Raw genomic sequence first — 18,532 nt, 5'->3', positions numbered from 1 at the left:
AAAGTTAGCTCATTTTAAAATAAAAGGAATCTGATTTTAAACCACTTTGGTCCTTCCCCCTTTATACTTATGAAAGCATTAAGACTTCACATTTGTCAAAGATGAGAATTACTCTTCCCTTCCCCCAGTTGCTTTTAAATCTTACAATTCTGGCAAAGAGACAAGAGACTTAGACGTAGTTGCAAATCTGGCAATAAGCTAAGGGACTACGTACAAAGTGGGTGGGGACTGCCTGTTTAATCCTCCAAAGGAGACACTTCTTTACAGATTTTCAACCCTCTGATAACCAGTAAAGTATTTATCACAGATCTTCCCCAAAGAAAGCGTGCAAATGGATGGTCATTCTATGGAAAGTGGACAGTTTTGCTGCTCCCAAGCCAGGCTGCGGTGACTAATTTTATTCCTCGTGTTAAAAACAAAAACAGAAAATGCTGCCAAATGCTGCCACTTACCTTATGTCAGTGATGACGACAACATGCTCACAGTCTCCCTGGTGACAATATAAGTAAGGAAAACCCAGTTTAATATACAAGTCATTGAAGGTAAAATCTTCCATTTTAGCGGTCTGAAATTTTCCATAGCCTCTATCATGGGACTCTGACCACTCAATGATAGTTCTGAAGGGGGCAAAAAGGCAATGGTATTTCATTACTCCTCAAAAACCTAGAAATGACAGAAAACGCTCTATGACCGCAATTATTTCTTAAAACCTGGCTCACCCACTCAACGACAGTTGCCGTCTTGAGGCAAAAATCTTAGTGGTTGATACATGTTGAAATTAAGAACTCTGGATTCTTGGGGCGCCTGGGTGGCTCACTCAGTTAAGTGTCCGGCTTGGGTTCAGGTCATGATCTCACAACTTGTGGGTTCGAGCCCCACATCGGGCTCTCTGCTGACAGTGCAGAGCCTGGAGCCTGCCTGGGATTCTGTGTCTCCCTCTCTCTCCGCCCCTCCTCCGACTGTGCTGTCTCTGTCTCTCTTTCAAAAATATTTTTTAAAAATTTTAAAAATAAAAACAGGGGCTCCTGGGTGGCTCAGTCGGTTAAGCGCCGGACTTTAACTCAGGTCATGATCTTACAGTTCGGGGGTTCAAGCCCCACATCAGGCTCTGTGCTGATAGCTCAGAGCCTGGAGCCTGCTTCGGACTCTGTCTCCCTTTCTCTCTGCCCCTTCTCGGCTCGTGCACTCTAAAATAAATGTTAAAATTTTTTTAATAAAAATAAAAAAAGAACTCTGACTCCTTGTGTATCCATTAGAGCAACAGTTCTCAAAGTGTGCTTCCTGAGGTCAAAATTATCTTTATGAAAAAATGTCATTTGCCCTTTTCAATTCCTATTCACTCATAAAGGACCGATAGTCCAGAAGCTACTGAATGGGAAATGGAGAATGCCACTCCTCTCATTTTGTTGTGGAAAAGTTATTTCCCCCCCTCAAATTATTGTTAACATTTAATGGAATCGTTTAAGTTAGCGGATATTTAAATTATTTCTTAGTTGCAACCTCGAATACGATAAACATGGATAGCTATAGCCCACATAATCAAAAGCTCTTTGGAGTCCACAAGTATTTAGAGTAGTGAGGAATGCCGAGAACAAGTCTGAGAACCGCCACATTAGAATACACACACAAGTTGCTCTAATGAAAGAATGCAGATAAATACTCAAGAAAAAATACACATATGTACTCTAGTCACTGGGACACTGACAACAGAAGTATGGCCTAATTAACATGGTCATTAGCTACAGATTTTTAACCATGGATTTACATACTCCCATCGGGCAAACAACAGTATACGCTGGACAAGCAGAAAAAATAGTGAACGATTAATTTACTGCTATCATCTAAATATGAAAGAGACTAATAAATTCTTTAAGTGGGATTTACATTTTTTTTTTTTTTTTAGATTTCTCTATGGCTTAATACAAGATTTGCTGTAAATTGGCTTTTTTTTTTTTTTTTTTTTTAAAGTTTATTCATTGTGAGAGAGACAGAGGAGAGCACAAGCAGGGAAGGGGCAGAGAGAGACAGAGACAGAAGCCCAAGCAGGCTCCTCATTGTCCGCACTGAGCCCGATGTGGGGCCCAAACTCACAAACTGTAAAATCGTGACTTGAGCCAAAATCAAGAGTTGGACGCTTAACTGAGCCACCCAGGTGCCAAGTCTTAAGCAGCCTCCAGGCCCAGCAGGAGCCAGGTGTGGGGCTCGATCCCATGACCCTGGGATCCTGAGTCAAGCTGAAATCAAGAGTTGGACACTCAACCAAATGAACCACCCAGGGGCCACTCTCTGGTTTTAAAATGTATTCAGTTATTTCGTGGGCTTGCCCTAGGTACTGGTAAGTTAAAATTTTTCTTCAGAAAGAAACTTTTCTGACCAAAGGTATGCATAGATCACTTCAAAATCTTTGTGTTATCTACTGTCTGAGAAATCATAGCAAATCATGGGGCACCTGGGTGGCTCAGTCGGTTGAGTGTCCAACTCTTGATTTCGGCTCAGGTCATACTCTCATGGTTTGTGAGTTCGGGCCCCGCGTGGGGCTCAGTGCTGACTGCACGAAGCCTGCTTGGGATTCTCTCCCTCACTCTCCACCCCTACCTTGCTCATGCTCTCTCTCCCAAAACACATAAAAGTTCTTTTTTTAAGTTAAAAAAAAAAAAAAAAAAGAGTCTCTTTTTCTCTGCCCTTCTCCTGCTTGCGTGCACGCTAATTCTCTCCCTCAAAAACAAACAAGCAAAAGAAACGGAGATAATTTTGACCCCAAAACAAACAAAACAGTCTAATGAAACAATTCCTCGGCAAAGGTCCCTACCAGACCAGTTTGTGGAGCTCTCACCATTTTGAGAACTAGAAACAGGAAAGAAAGAAGCTTTTTGAAGACGATACCTGCTCAAATCTCTGCACTCAGGGTATCTCTTATCATTATAAAATGTTCCTTCAAAATAAAAGAAGGCTGATTTGTACAGGTCCTATAAGAAAGGAGATGGTATTAAAAGAAAGTCCAATATTAACAATTATGAATCGCTACAATTCAAAACGTATGTCATAAAATCACACCTATTAATGTGCTTTACAGTAACTTTAGGCAACTGAACAAAATATGCTTAGCTCATTAGTTTAATATTTAATGAGAATCTCCTATGTGACAAGTATTATGCTACTTACCAGGGATCAAAGTGTAAAGATACCATGAGATTTATGAAAGGAACCCAGTTAGAAATAAACTTCAATATTATTATATGCATACACAGCAGGGATTTATTTCGGATTCTAGAATTATTAAAAACTGAAGTCATGTTTTGGGTATTTCCCCAGCTATGATAACAGTGATCAATCAGAGAGTTATGTTTTTCTGTTATTTTTTAATATTTTCAGCATTCTTTTATAAAAATTCTCCCTTCAAATTTTCAGTAATTCTTAGGCAGAATTTGAGTATCTATTCTTACCCAAGCAATCTTGCCCCAAAGTACCGCTGTAGTCACACAGCTGGTCTGAACCCTGAGGTTTCTTAACCTTCCGTCCAGCAACTTTCCAGACGGGTGTCTCTTGCTGCGTAACAGAGTCACAGAAACACCAGAGTCCAAGTCTCCCCTCAGAGCTGTTAAATGAGACTCACCCGGGCACCACTGTTTTCCCAAGCTCCCCAGGAGATTCATATGTTAGACTCGCTCTTCACAATGTCCTTAGAATACATCAGACCCCTGGGGGAGGGGGGTTCTTTTTCTCAGTTTATACATACTCTTCAGACTGAAGTTTCCTCACCTATAATGACCACATCTGCCATGCTATCTTCCAGGACTCCAGAACAGTTTATGAACTATAAAAACATGTAAGTTTCGGGTATTAAATCTTACTCTAAAGAAAGCCAAATTTATCTCCTCCTTGGGAGCTTCTATTTTTCTTTTCTTTTTCTTGATGTGTGTTTATTTTTGAGAGCGAGCACAAGCGGGGCAGGGGCAGAGACACAGGGAGACGGAGGATCCGGGGTGGGCTGTGTGCTGACGGCAGAGAGCGGGACGTGGGGCTTGAACCCACGAACCGGGAGATCGTGACCTGAGTTAAAGTCAGACCTTAACCGATGAGCCACCCGGGCGCCCCTGAAGCTTCTATTTTTCTTTCTTCACTCCCCTATTTATAAATTATCTGGTAACAGCATAAGACACCCTGACAAGACTGGCTGTGCTGTTTCTCCTGGGACCCTCACTAAGTGTCCCTGACCCTCTGTTTCCTCATGTAACATGTGAGTAAAACCAGTACCTCCTTCCCAGGTGCTTGTAGAGATAAAAGGATAATATGGACTAGAGTGCCATATGTAGCTGCTGTTAACATATAAACTGCCACTAAATATGCTTCTGAACACTCAAAGAGGTAAGCTAGGGTCCCAAATAAAGGGTCTGAAAGAATACTGCCTTATTTGGGGAACAAACACAAAAGTTTACTTTTTTCATTACAAAACGCCTCTACAGAACTTCATTTTAGGTAATTTAGGCAACTCAAGGCTTGTGGTTGGCACCATTATGATCTTTCAGAAGGGCAACTCTACAAGACCAAAAATGTTTTCCATCTAAATTCTAAATTAATCCATCCATTAATAACCTTTCCTTGTCCCAGCATACAAATAGAATAGATGTTAGCAATCTCATTACCAGGTAATTTTCATTTTCAGTGGTAACCAGAGATCCTCACTAAACAAGTCTCCCTATTTTGCCAGTTAATTTAGCTGACCAACTTTGGGGAGGGAGGATCACCAACCAACAAGGAAAAGCTAGTGTAAGAAGTTACTTCTGTTATCTTCTAATGTAGCCTAAGAGTCTACTGTTACCGTTTCCATTTTAGAAACAACGTCACTGTCGACAACTAGTATCTTCAGAACAAAGTCATTTATATATCCTTCTAGGCATCCATTAGTCACTTGTTCTCTTGCTAACATTCAAATCAGCTATATTAGAATTTCAGAAATAATCCTAGGATCTGCTGTCAGAGAAATGGTAACGGGAGGAAGGTGCGGAAGAACTATGGGTAAGGAAATTGTTGCGACTTAGATTTGTTACTCTGTGTCCTAGAACAGGGCTTTATTTACAATACATAACAGAGAAACAGGTGTGCAAAGTATTTTCTTAAACTTCCTCTACGCAAGACCTTTAAGAGATTACCAACAAAAAGAAAAAAAAGAACTAATCTGAGCAATGGAAAAAAAAAAAAAAATCAATAGACCAGAGATTAAAATGTGAAGGACCATTAAAGAAAAAAAAAACAAAAACAAAAAACACTTGGGGTGCCTGGGTGACTCAGTCGGTGAAGCGTCTGACATCGGCTCAGGTCATATCTTGTGGTTTGTGAATTCGAGTCCCGAATCGCATCAGGCTCTGTGCTGACAGCTCAGAGCGTGGAGCCTGCTTCGGATTCTGTGTCTCCCTCTCTCTCTGCCCCTCCCCTGCTTGTGCTCGGTCTCTCAAAAATAAACACTAAAACAAACAAACAAACAAACAAACAAACCACTTGAGTAGAAAATACTGGCACTAATCTCACACATACATTTTTAAAATGCACTCCATTCTTTAACTACTATAGTCCAAAAACAAATGTTATAGCAAAACATACTACGCTTTAGACATATGCTTTTAAAAGAGATTTAAATATCCTGGCCCAATTCTCCCAGACTTCTCACATACTAAGCCACCTAAGATAATGTTCAAAATTCTTGCTTATTGGTTGGAATAAAGATTCTCCTTTCCTCAACTACAAGAACTGCCACTCACTGATTTTTTCTTCTACAATCACCAGTGGAATACAAGCCAAATAGCTGTCAAAAAGAGCATTATAACTGAAGGACCAATTTTCAATGTTGTCAGGTGGGACAATGGCATGAGGTGAACAGAGAAAATAATCTGACAAAATGTTGAGAACTGGTGAGGGTGGGTAATGGGTACATTAGGACTCATCGTAACATTTCCTGTGAGCATGTTCAAAACTTTCCAAGGCACCAGACTACTCAAGAAAAAAGAGAACTCGGGGCGCCTGGGTGGCTCAGTCGGTTGGGCAGCCGACTATAGCTCAGGTCGTGATCTTGTGGTCTGTGACTTCGAGCCCCACATCGGGCTCTGCGCTAACAGTTCGGAGCCTGGAGCCTGCTTTTGATTCTGTCTCCCTCTCTCTCTGACTCTTCCCTGCTTGCTGTCTCTCTCTCTCTCAAAAATAATAAACATCAAAAAAAAAAAAAAAGAAAGAAAAAGAAAAAAGAAAGAAGAAAGAGGACTCACATAAATAGAAAAAAAAAATTCCAAAGCAAAACTTAAAAAAATCCCAAACCATAAAACATAAATGCCAACTGGTGACCTAAAAATCTTTCCACGGGCCAAATGATAGTATCTGCAAAATTTCACTTATTTTTGAGGTCACTTTCCAAAGCATAGCTGGAAAATATTTAAAAGAGGACTATGGGTCAGCGGGCCCCCCCACTTGGAAAGAGCTGGGAAGACATCAGCACTGATGGACAAACACGACAAACGAGCCAAGGCTGGTTAAAAACACTCTCCAGGGTTCCTGGAGCTAAAACCAATTCGCACATTGGACTCGAGTTCCTTTGAGCACTGACGACACAGTTGCCAGGAGAATGAATTCAGATTTTGCTTATTAAAGTAAACTTACAAACTACAGTTCCACCTGTTTTTGGATATTTTTTGGTTCTGTTTTTTGGGGCTTTTTTGGTAGGGTTGAGAAAACCCTACAAGAGACTTCTGCTCTGCACACAGCCTGGAACTTCAACCTGTTTCTCTTTTTTTTTTTTTTTTTTAATTTTTTTTTTCAACGTTTATTTATTTTTGGGACAGAGAGAGACAGAGCATGAACGGGGGAGGGGCAGAGAGAGAGGGAGACACAGAATCGGAAACAGGCTCCAGGCTCTGAGCCATCAGCCCAGAGCCTGACGCGGGGCTCGAACTCACGGACCGCGAGATCGTGACCTGGCTGAAGCCAGACGCTTAACCGACTGCGCCACCCAGGCGCTCCTCAACCTGTTTCTCTTTAATGTTTATTTCCAAGAGCACCAAGATGTCAAATGTGAAGAAACCAATGATCTTAAAACCATTTTCAACGTGACTAAACTTAAGTGAAATCTGCGTGTGAGTCACGATGCTGGTCCCCTTGCCAATCACTGAAAAGACCGGGACACAGGAGCCTTGTGGGGCAGAGAGAAATCAAACAGCATCAGCCTATAATTCTAGGCACCATAACGGCCAAAAGAAATGGTGCCGGAGTGGCCAAGAGAGGGACGGTCAGGAAAAATTTTATGTAGTAAGTGAGTCTGGGGGCACCTGGGTGCATCGGTCGGTTGAATGTCCGACTTCAGCTCCGGTCATGATCTCACCATTCAGAAGTTCAAGCCCTGCAGCTGGCTGTCCCCTGTCAGCGGAGAGCCTACTTCGGATCCTCTGTCCCCCGCTCTTTGCCCCTCCCATGCTTGCGCACTCTCTCTCATAAACAAATAAATATTAAAAAAGAAAGAAAGAAGGAAAATCAAATGCATATAATATCCTAAAACCTAAGTAAAGAAAATGTGGCAAGGAAGAAGGACTATTTGGTTGTGTCTTATGTCGATGAGCTGTCAAAAAAGGTGAGAACGAAGTCTCCGGTGACATCAGTGAAAGTGATTTTTGAGGACTGGTAGGGAACAAAAGTGAGTGCAAGCCAAAGGGGTGGCAGAAAAAGAGAAAACAATGAATTTAGGTACGATTATTAACTCGTTATTACTACCTGCTATGAGTCAGTGTGCTGAGAAGGAAGTAGAAAGATGAGGTGGTGGCTAGAGGGAGCTGCACGGTCAAGAAAAGGGTTTAGGTGGGAGATCCGAAGGCACACTTGTAACGATGGGGGAGATGCCAGGATGGCACAACCATGGCGTGAGGGCAAGCAGCAGGAGGACATGGAATCCCAGTCCAGGGAGCGGCAGGCTTAGTCCAGCCACCGTCACAGGTGGGAAGGCAGGGCTCACGGGCAGACGGGTAGAGGGGTAAATGCAGGTGAGGGGTGATGGAAAATGCCTTTCTGGTAACTTTATTTTCTCAGTGAGACAAACAGCAAGGGTTTCAGCTGACGGTAAGTCATGAGGAAAAGATGCCAGCAGTTTCAGAATGAAAGAAACAATTCTCCTAAAAGGCGGTAGAGTGAGTCGCTACAGAAATGCAATACAATGCCAAGCAGCAGTGAGGCTAAGTGGAAATGTCCAGGAGGCAATTAAAATAATGGTATGAGATGAAATCAAATGAAGTGAAATGATAAAAGAAAAGAAAAAGAAAAAGAAAAGAAATGATTTGGAAATCAGGAGAGAACATGGCTAGAAGAGAGAGACACTAACAAAGGTTAGAGTCCACTTAAAACCATGAAAACTGGGAAAGACCAGGAGAATTTACAAGAACCAAGATGAAACCTGGGTTATAACAACATTTATCTGGCTGGTGGCACAGGAACCAGCAAAAATAGTGATTATGGTGGTTCGTGTCCAAACTCCATGTCCGTTTTAGTTGACCCAAATATCTTTTTCTGACCTACAGGAGATGCTGCCCCTTTCAAGGGGGCCAGTAAACCTGAGGGCTTCTACCAGAGCTGTACCAAGTAACGGAAGGAGTTCAAGTCTGCCCGCCAATGGAATTCACAAGGACCTACTACTTTACTGGCCAAACAATCCCTTCTGAAACTTTGTGGGTGGCTGGTCTACCACTTTGACCCTTTCCATCCTTACCCAATGGGTTATGTAGAGTTTCTCTGTCCTTTTGAGAGCACCTCCGTAGGAAACACCAACAAAGACCAACATCAGTTAGTATCTATATCCCTGCTTGGTGCCGGTGCTTGGACTGACAGAAACTTCTATGGACGATGGGGCTCTCAGGTGTTGGGGGGCAGTTATGACAGACTGAAATTCAGAGTTTGAAAGAGATAACAGTGAACAGTGAATTCAACCGGCACAGTGAGGAAAAGTTGTATGAACATTGAGAAGAGGTTAGACAACAGGTGGTCCCTACAGCCTTAAAAGGAAGGGTGTATACCGAATAGTTAAAGGGGAACTGAAGGGGAGATAAAGAAATCAAAATTGAGCATAGTTTCATTGAAGATAAAGAAGGGAAGAGATAGGCTTGATGGAATGGCAGAGAAGAAGAAAGCATTTACTGGAAGATCTACTAGCAGGCTTGTAATATCACTACTTACTTAGATGATGATGATGATGATGATGATTTCTTCTTATTTTATGAGGGTTAAAACAACAACAAAAACCATCTTACTTTGCTTATGTGCTCAGGAGCTTGATCAGGAGTGTTGCTGAATTCGCCACCAATCTGGAGGTCACTGACACAACAAATTGAATCCCTCAGTTCCGTGAGCTTTTGACTGCCCAATACCAGCATTGTCTGGTATGGTTTGTGTTCTTTGTGCTAAAAGTCAAATGGTAGATAAGTAAGTGTCCACTTAGAGACAAAGCAATTAAACAATAAATCCTGTCCTGACCAGATCTCAATGAAGTTACTGGTTTTCTTAAAGTTACCCTCATAACTTAGTGTTCTGTGTTCTCTCGGTTTCTGTACTGGCCTATTTGGAACCATTAATCACAGGTCCCAACTAATGGCCACAATTGTTTACCTCTCCCCTGTGATTCACACCCTGTTCTCTGAAACCACCTCCTTGGCTTAACCCTCACACACCAAGCCAGTATTTCCTATCCTAAATCAATGTAAGGTCAGGGAGCGGACAACTAGGGATAGCCCCTGCACCCCAGAGCCCACCAGAATTATCCAAACTGGCTAATCCCAAACTGTTTGCCCTGCCCTGCCCAGCCTTTCCCATGGAAACCTTAATAAAGGCTGTCACCTCTGGCTTCTCCTCACTCCTTCTGCCTCCTGAATTCACTGGTGCTTCCCCCTGTGGCTCTGCATCCTGGCATACTCGCTCCTCTCAAGAAATGTAAGTAATAAAAGTCTTCTTTCAATGGCATTGGCCTCCAGTGTGGTCACTCAGTCACGTCCGTAAGTTAAAATCGCAAGGGCATGATTGAGACACCTGGTGAATGGTCTGAATGTTTGTGTCCGCCCCCAATTCAGGCACTGGAATCCTAACGCCCAAGGGATAGTGTTAGGAGGCTAGGTCTTTGGGGAGTGATCAGGTCATGAAGGTTAAGCCCTCATGAATGGAATTAGTGCTCTTATAAAAGATCCCACAGAGCTTCCGAGCCCCTTCCGCCACATGAGAAGTTTGAGACCTGGATGAGGGCTCTCACCTGACCATGCTGGCCCCAGAACTGTGATAGATAAGTTGTTCTTTATAAGCCACTCAGTAAGTGATATTTTGTTAAAGGAGCCAAAAGGGACTAAGACACTTGGCAATGAACTTTTTTAGTTTAAGGTAAAGTTATAATCAAAAGGCTATTAAAATGACATTAGCAAGAAGAACCTCTGGCATATAACTTCATCTAGCAGCACTGTGTTTTAAAATATCCTGGAAGTTACCTCACTGAAGTCAAGCAATCTTTATACTCTCATGTTACAGACCCCAGAGGTTCAGGCTTATTGGTTTGGTTTGATTGGTAACTTCAGAACCTAATCAAACAAGGTAATTAGTACTAACTATATCCCAGATGCTTCATTAGTAACTATTCATTCAAAAGTACAACTCATGTATAGTAATATCGCAAGCAAACCTTATCAAAGTGTATGACCATCTATTTTGGGAATCCAGAATACACACACTCTGAGGGGAGAGGTCAAGGTGGCAGAGCAGCATGGAAGTTCTCTGCTTCTCTCATCCCTCAAATGCAGCTAGATCAGCACCAAACCATTTTGCACACCTAGAAAACTGATCTGAGGATTAACACAACAATCCGCATAACTTGAGCCACAGAACTCGGCAGGTACACAGCATAGAGACGTGAAGTGGGGCAGAGAGAAGCCACAGAGGGCAGGGAGCTATATTTGTGGAGAACAGAGAAAGGGGAAAGAGTCCAGGAAATACACTCTCCCAGAAAGTAGCTGGAGAGAGAGAAAGAGTGGCAACACCCACAAATGACTTAACAAGAAAGGGAGAGAGGAGAAAGGAGACGGTTTCAATTCCATCAGGACTCACAAACAAGGGAGGACAGCATCAGAAATCTCACAGCCCATTACTTGGTGATGCTCTGGTGGGAAGGGTGAATCCTCAGGAGCAGGCAGAAAAGTCAGAGGGGTCCTTAGGCCACACAGGCAGGAGCAGTTCCCCTGCTAGGAGGGCATTTGGCAGAGGTCTCCGGCCTCCCCACAGGCAAAGGTCCCAGGGGACCCCAGAGAGCATAACTGCTGACACTGGAACAAAGACGCCAGGGTGTGGTGAAACCTGGTGCTGGTGATGTGTTGTGATTTACCGTAATCCCTGAAATGCTGCTGCTATACAATCGTGAGAAATTTTTCTGGGGCGGGCTGGCACCTGGCCACAGTCTCTGGGCATCTGCAGCAGCGTGCTTGTGTGAATGTTCCTGAGGGGTGGGCCAGCACCTGGCCACTGTTCCATGAGATCCTCCTCTAGAGGGTCGGGAGAGGACCGGAGTAACCTGCCGGTCCAAGCCACAGGGCTCTCAGAGGGAGGGGTTTGGAAACAGCCTTATTGGAGATAAAATTTGGGAGGGAGGTGCCGCCTGCAAGGCTGACAGCTTGGACACAGATAGTGTAGAAGCAGGGAGTGGACAGAGGCTGGAGACAAAGGAGGGGTGCTTAACTGCCAGTTGGTGAGAGCACAGAGTTCCTGAGTCAGAAACTGGGAAGCTGGGCATTCCATTTCACCTCTCCCGCGCAAGCACATACATTTGTGTATGTGCCACAACGATCCACCCCAGCAAGCTAAGCAGCAACCCCTAATGGAGAACGGAGCCGTTAACCAAGCCCCGTCCAACTGCACCAACCAAGCCCAAAAGGACAACCACAGGACTCTCCTCCTGCTTAGTGTATGGATTATAAAGTGGTTCATAGTTTGACCTCTAAGGGAAACTAGATGTAATTTCATTCTGTTCATTGGTCCATCTATTTGTGTTTTTTTGTTGTATTGGTTTGGTATTTGTAATTTCTTTTTTGTCTTCTTATTCTGGGATACAGAAAAAGTTTTTTATTTTCCATTTTTATGTGAAATTAAAATTTTTTTCTACTATATTTATTTTTTAATTTACTTTTCTATTCTACTTTACCTTCAATTCATTTTATTCTATTTTATTTATTTTTAATTTTGAAACATTTTCTCACTTTTTCGTTTCTCTTATTTCCCTTTTTTCTCTATTCACTCAAGCTTCTTTCAGCAAGCAGATGAAAACATACCTAGGATCTAGCTTCCTTTATTTGATTTTTTGTGTTGTTTTTAATATTTTTATTTTATTAACTTTTTCTTCCTCCAAAATGACAAAATGAAGGAACTCACCCCAAAAGAAAGAACAGGAAGGAAAGACAGCCAGAGACTTACTCAACACAGATATAAGCAAGAGTCTGAACTAGAATTTAGAATCATGATGAGAATACCAGCTGAGGTTGAAAAAAACAATTCCTTTCTACAGAGATAAAAGAAGTAAAATCTAGTCAGAGTGAAATTAAAAACGCTATAATTGAGATGTGATCTTGAATGGATACCACAGCGGCAGGGATGAATGAAGCACAGCAGCAAATCAGCCAATGAGAAGAATTACAGCTAATAATGAAGAAGAAAAAAAAAAGGAAAACTAAGGTTAAAGAGCACAAGATAAGAATTAGAGAACTCAGTGACTCACTAAAAAGGAGTAACATTGGAATCATAGGAGTCCCAGAAGATGAAGAAAGAAAAAAAGGGATAGGAGGTTTAGGTGAGCAAATCATAGCAGAAAACTTTCCTAACCTGGGAACAGAGAACTTCCATTAGATTCAACAAAAACTGACCATCAACAAGGCATATCATAGTCAAATTCACAAAATACACAGATAAGGAAAGAATTATGAAAGCAGCAAGGGAAAAAAAGTCCTTCACCTACAAGGGACGACAGATCAGGTTCACAGCAGACCTATCCACAGAATCTTGGCAGGCCAGAAAAGAGTGAAAGGATATATTCAATGTGCTGAATCAGAAAAATATGCAGTCAAGAATTCTTTATCCAGCAAGCCAGTCATTCAAAATAGAAGGAGAGATAAAAGAGTTTCCCAGACAAACAAAAAGTTAAGGAGTTTGTGACCACTAACCCAGCCCTGCAAGGAATTCTAAGGGGGACTCTCTGAGGGGAGAAAAGAAATAACAAAAAAGACCAAAAGCAACAAAGACTAGAAAGGACCAGAGAACACCACCAGAAACTCCAACTCTACAGGCAACACAATGGCAATAAATTCAGATTTTTCAATATTCAATCTAAATGTCAATGGACTAAACACTCCAATCAAACGGCACAGGGTAACAGAATGGATAAGGAAACAAAATCCATCTACGTGCTGTTAACAAGAGACTCACTTTAGACCTAACAACACCTTCAGATTGAAAGTAAGGGGTTGAAGAACCATCTATCATGCTAATGGTCACCAAAAGAAAGTGGGAGTAGCCACACTTATATGAGACAATCTAGATTTTAAAATAAAGAATGTAACAAGAGATGAAGGATACTGTATCATAATTAAGGAGTCTACCCACCAAGAAGAACTAATAATTGTAAACATTTATGCCCCCAATGTGAAACACCCAAATATATAAATCAATTAATCACAAACATAAAGAAACTCACTCAGGGGTGCCTGGGTAGTGCAGTCAGTTAAACATCCAACTTTGGCTCAGGTCATGATCTCATGGTTTGTGAGTTCGAGCCCCACATCAGGCTCTATGATGACAGCTCAAAGCCTGGAACCTGCTTCAGATTCCGTGTCTCTTTCTCTTTCTGCCCCTCCCCCGCTTGAGCTTTGTCTCTCTCTCTCTCTCTCTCTCAAAAATAAACATTAAAAAAAGGAAAAAAAGAAACTCATCGATAATACCGTAATGGTAGGGGGCTTTAACACCCCACTTACAACAATGGAAAATCATCTAAGCAGAAAATCAACAAGGAAACAATGGCTTTGAATGACACACTGGACCAAATGGACTTAACAGATATATTCAGAATATTTCATCCTAAGCAGCAGAATATACATTCTGCTCCAATGCACATGGAACATTCTGCAGAACAGACCACATACTGGGACACAAATCAACCCTCAACACGTGCAAAATGATCAAGATCATACTGTGCATATGTTCAGACCACAATGCTATGAAACTCGAAATCAACCACGGGAAAAAATTTGGAAAGGCAATGAATACTTGGAGACTAAAGAACATCCTACTAAAGAATGAATGGGCTAACCAAAAAGTTAAAGAGGAAATTAAAAAGTACATGGAAGCCAATGAAAAGGGTAACACCATAGCCCAAAACTTGTGGGATGCAGTAAAGCCAGTCATAAAAGGGAAGTATATTAGCAATCCAGGACCTCCTAAAGAAGGAAGAAAGGTCTCAGATACACAACCTAACCTTACAACTTAAACAGCTGGAAAAAGAACAGCAAATAAGACCCCAAACCAGCAGAGGACAGGAAATAATAACGATTAGAACAGAAACCAATTCTATTGAAACCGAAAAAACAGTAGAACAGATCAATGAAACCAGGAGACAGTTCTTTGAAAGAATTAACAAAATTAATAAACCACTAGCCAGTTTGATCAAAAAGAAAAAGGACCCAAATAAATAAAATCAAGAATGAAAGAGGAGAGATCACAACCAACACAGCAGAAATAAAAACAATAATAAGAGAATGTTATGAACAATTATATGCCAATAAAATGGGCAATCTGGAGGAAATCAACAAATTCCTAGAAACATATACACTACCAAAACTGAAACAGGAAGAAATAGAAAATTTGAACAAACCCATAAACAGTAAAGAAACTGAATTAGTAACCAAAATTCTCCCCAAAAAACAAGTCTAGGGCCAAATGGCTTTCCAGGGGAATTCTACAAAACATTTAATGAAGAGTTAACCCTATTCTTTTGAAGCTGTTCTAAAATATAGAAATGGGAGGAAAACTTCCAAACCCATTCTATGAGGCCAGCATTACCTTGATTCCAAAACCAGAAAGACCCCACCAGAAAGGAGAACTACAGACCAATTTCCCCGATGAACATGGATGTAAAAATTCTCAACAAGATACTAGCCAACTGGATCCAACCATACATTAAAAGAATTATTCACCATGATCAAGTGGGATTTACACCTGGGATGCAGGGCTAGTTCAACATCTGCAAATAAGTCAATGTGGTACCTCACATTAATAAAAGAAAGGACGAGAGCCACATGATCCTCTCAATAGATGCAGAGAAAGCATTTGACAAAACACGACATCCTTCATAAAAACCCTCAAGAAGGTAGGGGTAGATGGATCACACCTCAAGATCATAAAAGCCATATACGAAAGACCACTGATATCATCCTCAATGGGGAAAAACTGAGAGCTTTCCCCCCTAAGGTCAGGAACAAGACAGGGATGTCCACTCTCTCCACTGGTATTCAACATAGTATTGCAAGTCCTAGCCTCAGCAATCAGACAACAAAAAGAAATTAAAGGCACCTAAATTGGCAAGGAGGAAGTCACACTTTCACGTTTCACAGATGACATGATACTCTATATGGAAAACCCAAAAGATTCCACCAAAAAAACTGCTAGAACTGATCCATGAATTCAGCAAAGTTGCAAGATATTAAATCAATGCACAGAAATCGGTTGCCAATAATGATGTAGCAGAAAGAGAAATAATCAAGGAATCGATCCCATGTACTGTTGCACCAAAAACCATAAAATAACTAGAAATACACCTAACCAAAGAGGTGAAAAATTTATACACTAAAAACTACAGAAAGTGTATGAAAGAAACTGAAGAAGACACAAAAAAATGGAAAATTATTCCATGCTACGGGTTGGAAGAACAAATACTGTCAAAATGTTGATACTACCCAAAGCAATCTACATAGTCAATGCAATCCCTATCAAAATAGCAGCAGCATTCTTCATAGAGCCAGAACAAACAATCCTAAAATCTGTATGGAACCAGAAAAGACCCCAAACAGCCAAAGCCATCCTGAAAATGAAAACCAAAGCTGGAGGCATCACAATTCCGGACTTCAAGATGTATTACAAAGCTGTAATCATCAAGACAGAATGGTACTGGCACAAAAACAGACATATACATCAATGGAACAGAATAGAAAACCCTGAAATGGAGCCACAAACATACGGCCACAATGTTTGACAAAGCAGAACAGAATATCCAAAGGAATATAAAGACAGTCTCTTCAGCAAATGGTGCTGGGAAAACTGGACAGCGACATGCAGAAGAATGCACCTGAATCACTTTCTTACAAAATGCATGAAAGACCTAAACGTAAGACAAGAAGCCATCAAAATCCTAGAGGAGAAAACAGGCAAAAATCTCTTTGACTTAGCCCGCAGAAAATTCTTACTCAACACATCTCTGGAGGCAAGGGAAACAAAAGCAAAAATGAACTAATGGGACCTCATCAAGATAAAAATCTTCTGCACGACAAAGGAAACATTCAGCAAAACTAAAAGGCAACCGATGGAATGAGAGAAGATATTTGCAAATGACTTATCAGATAAAGGGTCAGTATTCAAAATCTATAGAGAACTTCTCAAACTCAACACCCCAAAAACAAATAATCCTGTGAAGATAGGGCAAAAGACATGAACAGACTTTTCCGAAGAAGACATCCAGATGGCTAACAGACACATGAAAAAATGCTTATCACTCATCATCAGGGAAATACAAATGAAAACCACCATGAGATACAACCTCACACCTGTCAGAAGGGCTAACATCAACAACTCAGACAACAACAGATGTTGGCCAGGATGTGGAGAAAGAGGATCTCTTTTGCATTGTTGGTGGGAATGCAAACTGGTGCAGCCACTCTGGAAAACAGGATGGAGGTTCCTCAAAAAATTAAAAACAGAACTACCCTACGACCCAGCAATGGCACTACTAGGTATTTATCCAAAGGATACAGGTGTGCTGTTTCGAAAGGGCACATGCACCCTAATGTTTATAGCAGCGCAATTGACAATAGCCAAAGTAAGGAAAGAGCCCAAATGTCCATTGACAGATGAATGGATAAAGAAGATACACACACACACACACACACACACACACACACACACACACACAATGGAGTATTACTCAGAAATCAAAAAGAATGAAATCTCACCATTTGCAACAAGGTGGATGGAATGAGAGTGTATTATGCTAAGCGAAATTAGAGAAAGTCAATTATCATATGACTTCACTCATATATGGAATCTAAGACACAAAACAGATGAATATAAGGGAAGGGAAGCAAAAATAATATAAAAACAAGGAAGGGACAAAACACAAGAGACTCTTAGAGAACAAACTGAGGGTTGCTGGAGGGGTTGTGGGGGGGGGGTGGGCTAAATGGGCAAGGGGCATTAAGGAACACACTTGTTGGGATGAGCACTGGGTGTTATACACAGGGACTGGAATCTACTGGAATCTACTACTGAAATCATTAAGGCACTATATGCTACCTAACTTGGATGTAATTTTAAAAACCAATAAATAGAGCAAGAAAATTAAAAAGAGGTAACTCAAAACTCCAGAAATCAGAAAGGAGACTCACACCATTGTCCTCAGCCAAGATCCCTGGTCATATTCCACCAGTGTCCTTGGCTCACTTCCCTACTATGGTCACAAAAAAGTCAAAACTTCACAGCTTTCTACACAAATACATCTCGTGTGCTTACTACTAAAACCTAATAAATGTCTGTATTCTGATACTACAAAAATTAAAAAAAAGAAAACACAAAACTAAAAAAACAACTCCCTCAATAATTCATATAATTAGAATCACTAAAGATTTGCATATACTTTCAGTTGCTTCCAGTGCAGCAATTAGGTATACATTCCCGCGTTATAACTGTAATCCTCTTAAGAGATTATTTGAAATTTGACCTTATTTATGATAATTCTTATTAAAACAAGAAACCAAGGATATAGGCAGGATGTCAGATAAAGCAGCATATGTTTCATTTATTTTGAGCCCTAAGGATTGTGACTCTTCAAATAATGAAACCCTTTGACAAAAGTCAACCATATTATCTGCAAAATTCAAAAGATTTGACTACTGACCTTATGAAATATAACGGGGTACAAGATATTCACAGATAGGATAAGCTCCCCTTCTTCAACCATGTCTGCTGGGTTTTCAGGCTTTTTTCCTATGGCATGTGACTCCTGAAGGAGAAAAACGAGGAAGAGACCTTAAAAATCAGACACTGTGACTTAGGTAAGAGGCAGTATGTATGGAACAACAGCTATCAGCAAGAGCTTGAGTCAGACGGCCCTGATCTGACTCTTAATTTTACTTTAAGAAAATTGTTAAAAATCTCTCTAGGCTTTAGTTTCCTCTTCTGTAAAAAACCAGAAAATACTCAATGTATACAAGTATTGCTGGGAGTGTGTACA

The 18,532-nt window shown here is 41.1% G+C and overlaps 1 protein-coding gene across 5 annotated transcripts in view; it reads right to left on the bottom strand.

The window, feature by feature from the left end:
- The window catches only part of SNAPC3 (small nuclear RNA activating complex polypeptide 3), a 45,904-nt gene that overhangs the window by 6,034 nt on the left and 21,338 nt on the right, over positions 1-18,532 (bottom strand). For 2 of the 5 annotated variants that reach the window (XR_006710393.1, XM_045469673.1), the window contains exons 4-7: positions 18,197-18,301; positions 9,273-9,422; positions 2,884-2,966; positions 453-617 (exon numbers count right to left, since the gene is read on the bottom strand). Coding sequence is in view for 4 of the 5 variants with exons in the window: in XM_045469673.1 (XP_045325629.1) it covers positions 453-617; positions 2,884-2,966; positions 9,273-9,422; positions 18,197-18,301 (503 nt within the window). In the remaining variant the exon portion in view is untranslated. The remainder of the gene's footprint in view (positions 1-452; positions 618-2,883; positions 2,967-9,272; positions 9,423-18,196; positions 18,302-18,532) is intronic. The other 3 variants (XM_045469674.1, XM_045469675.1, XM_045469676.1) reach the window with 3 other exon arrangements.

Source organism: Leopardus geoffroyi, chromosome D4, assembly GCF_018350155.1.
Source record: "Leopardus geoffroyi isolate Oge1 chromosome D4, O.geoffroyi_Oge1_pat1.0, whole genome shotgun sequence".
Lineage (NCBI taxonomy): Eukaryota > Metazoa > Chordata > Mammalia > Carnivora > Felidae > Leopardus > Leopardus geoffroyi.
Note: the sequence above shows the minus strand (reverse complement) of the source record. Positions and strands in the feature narration are given on the sequence as shown.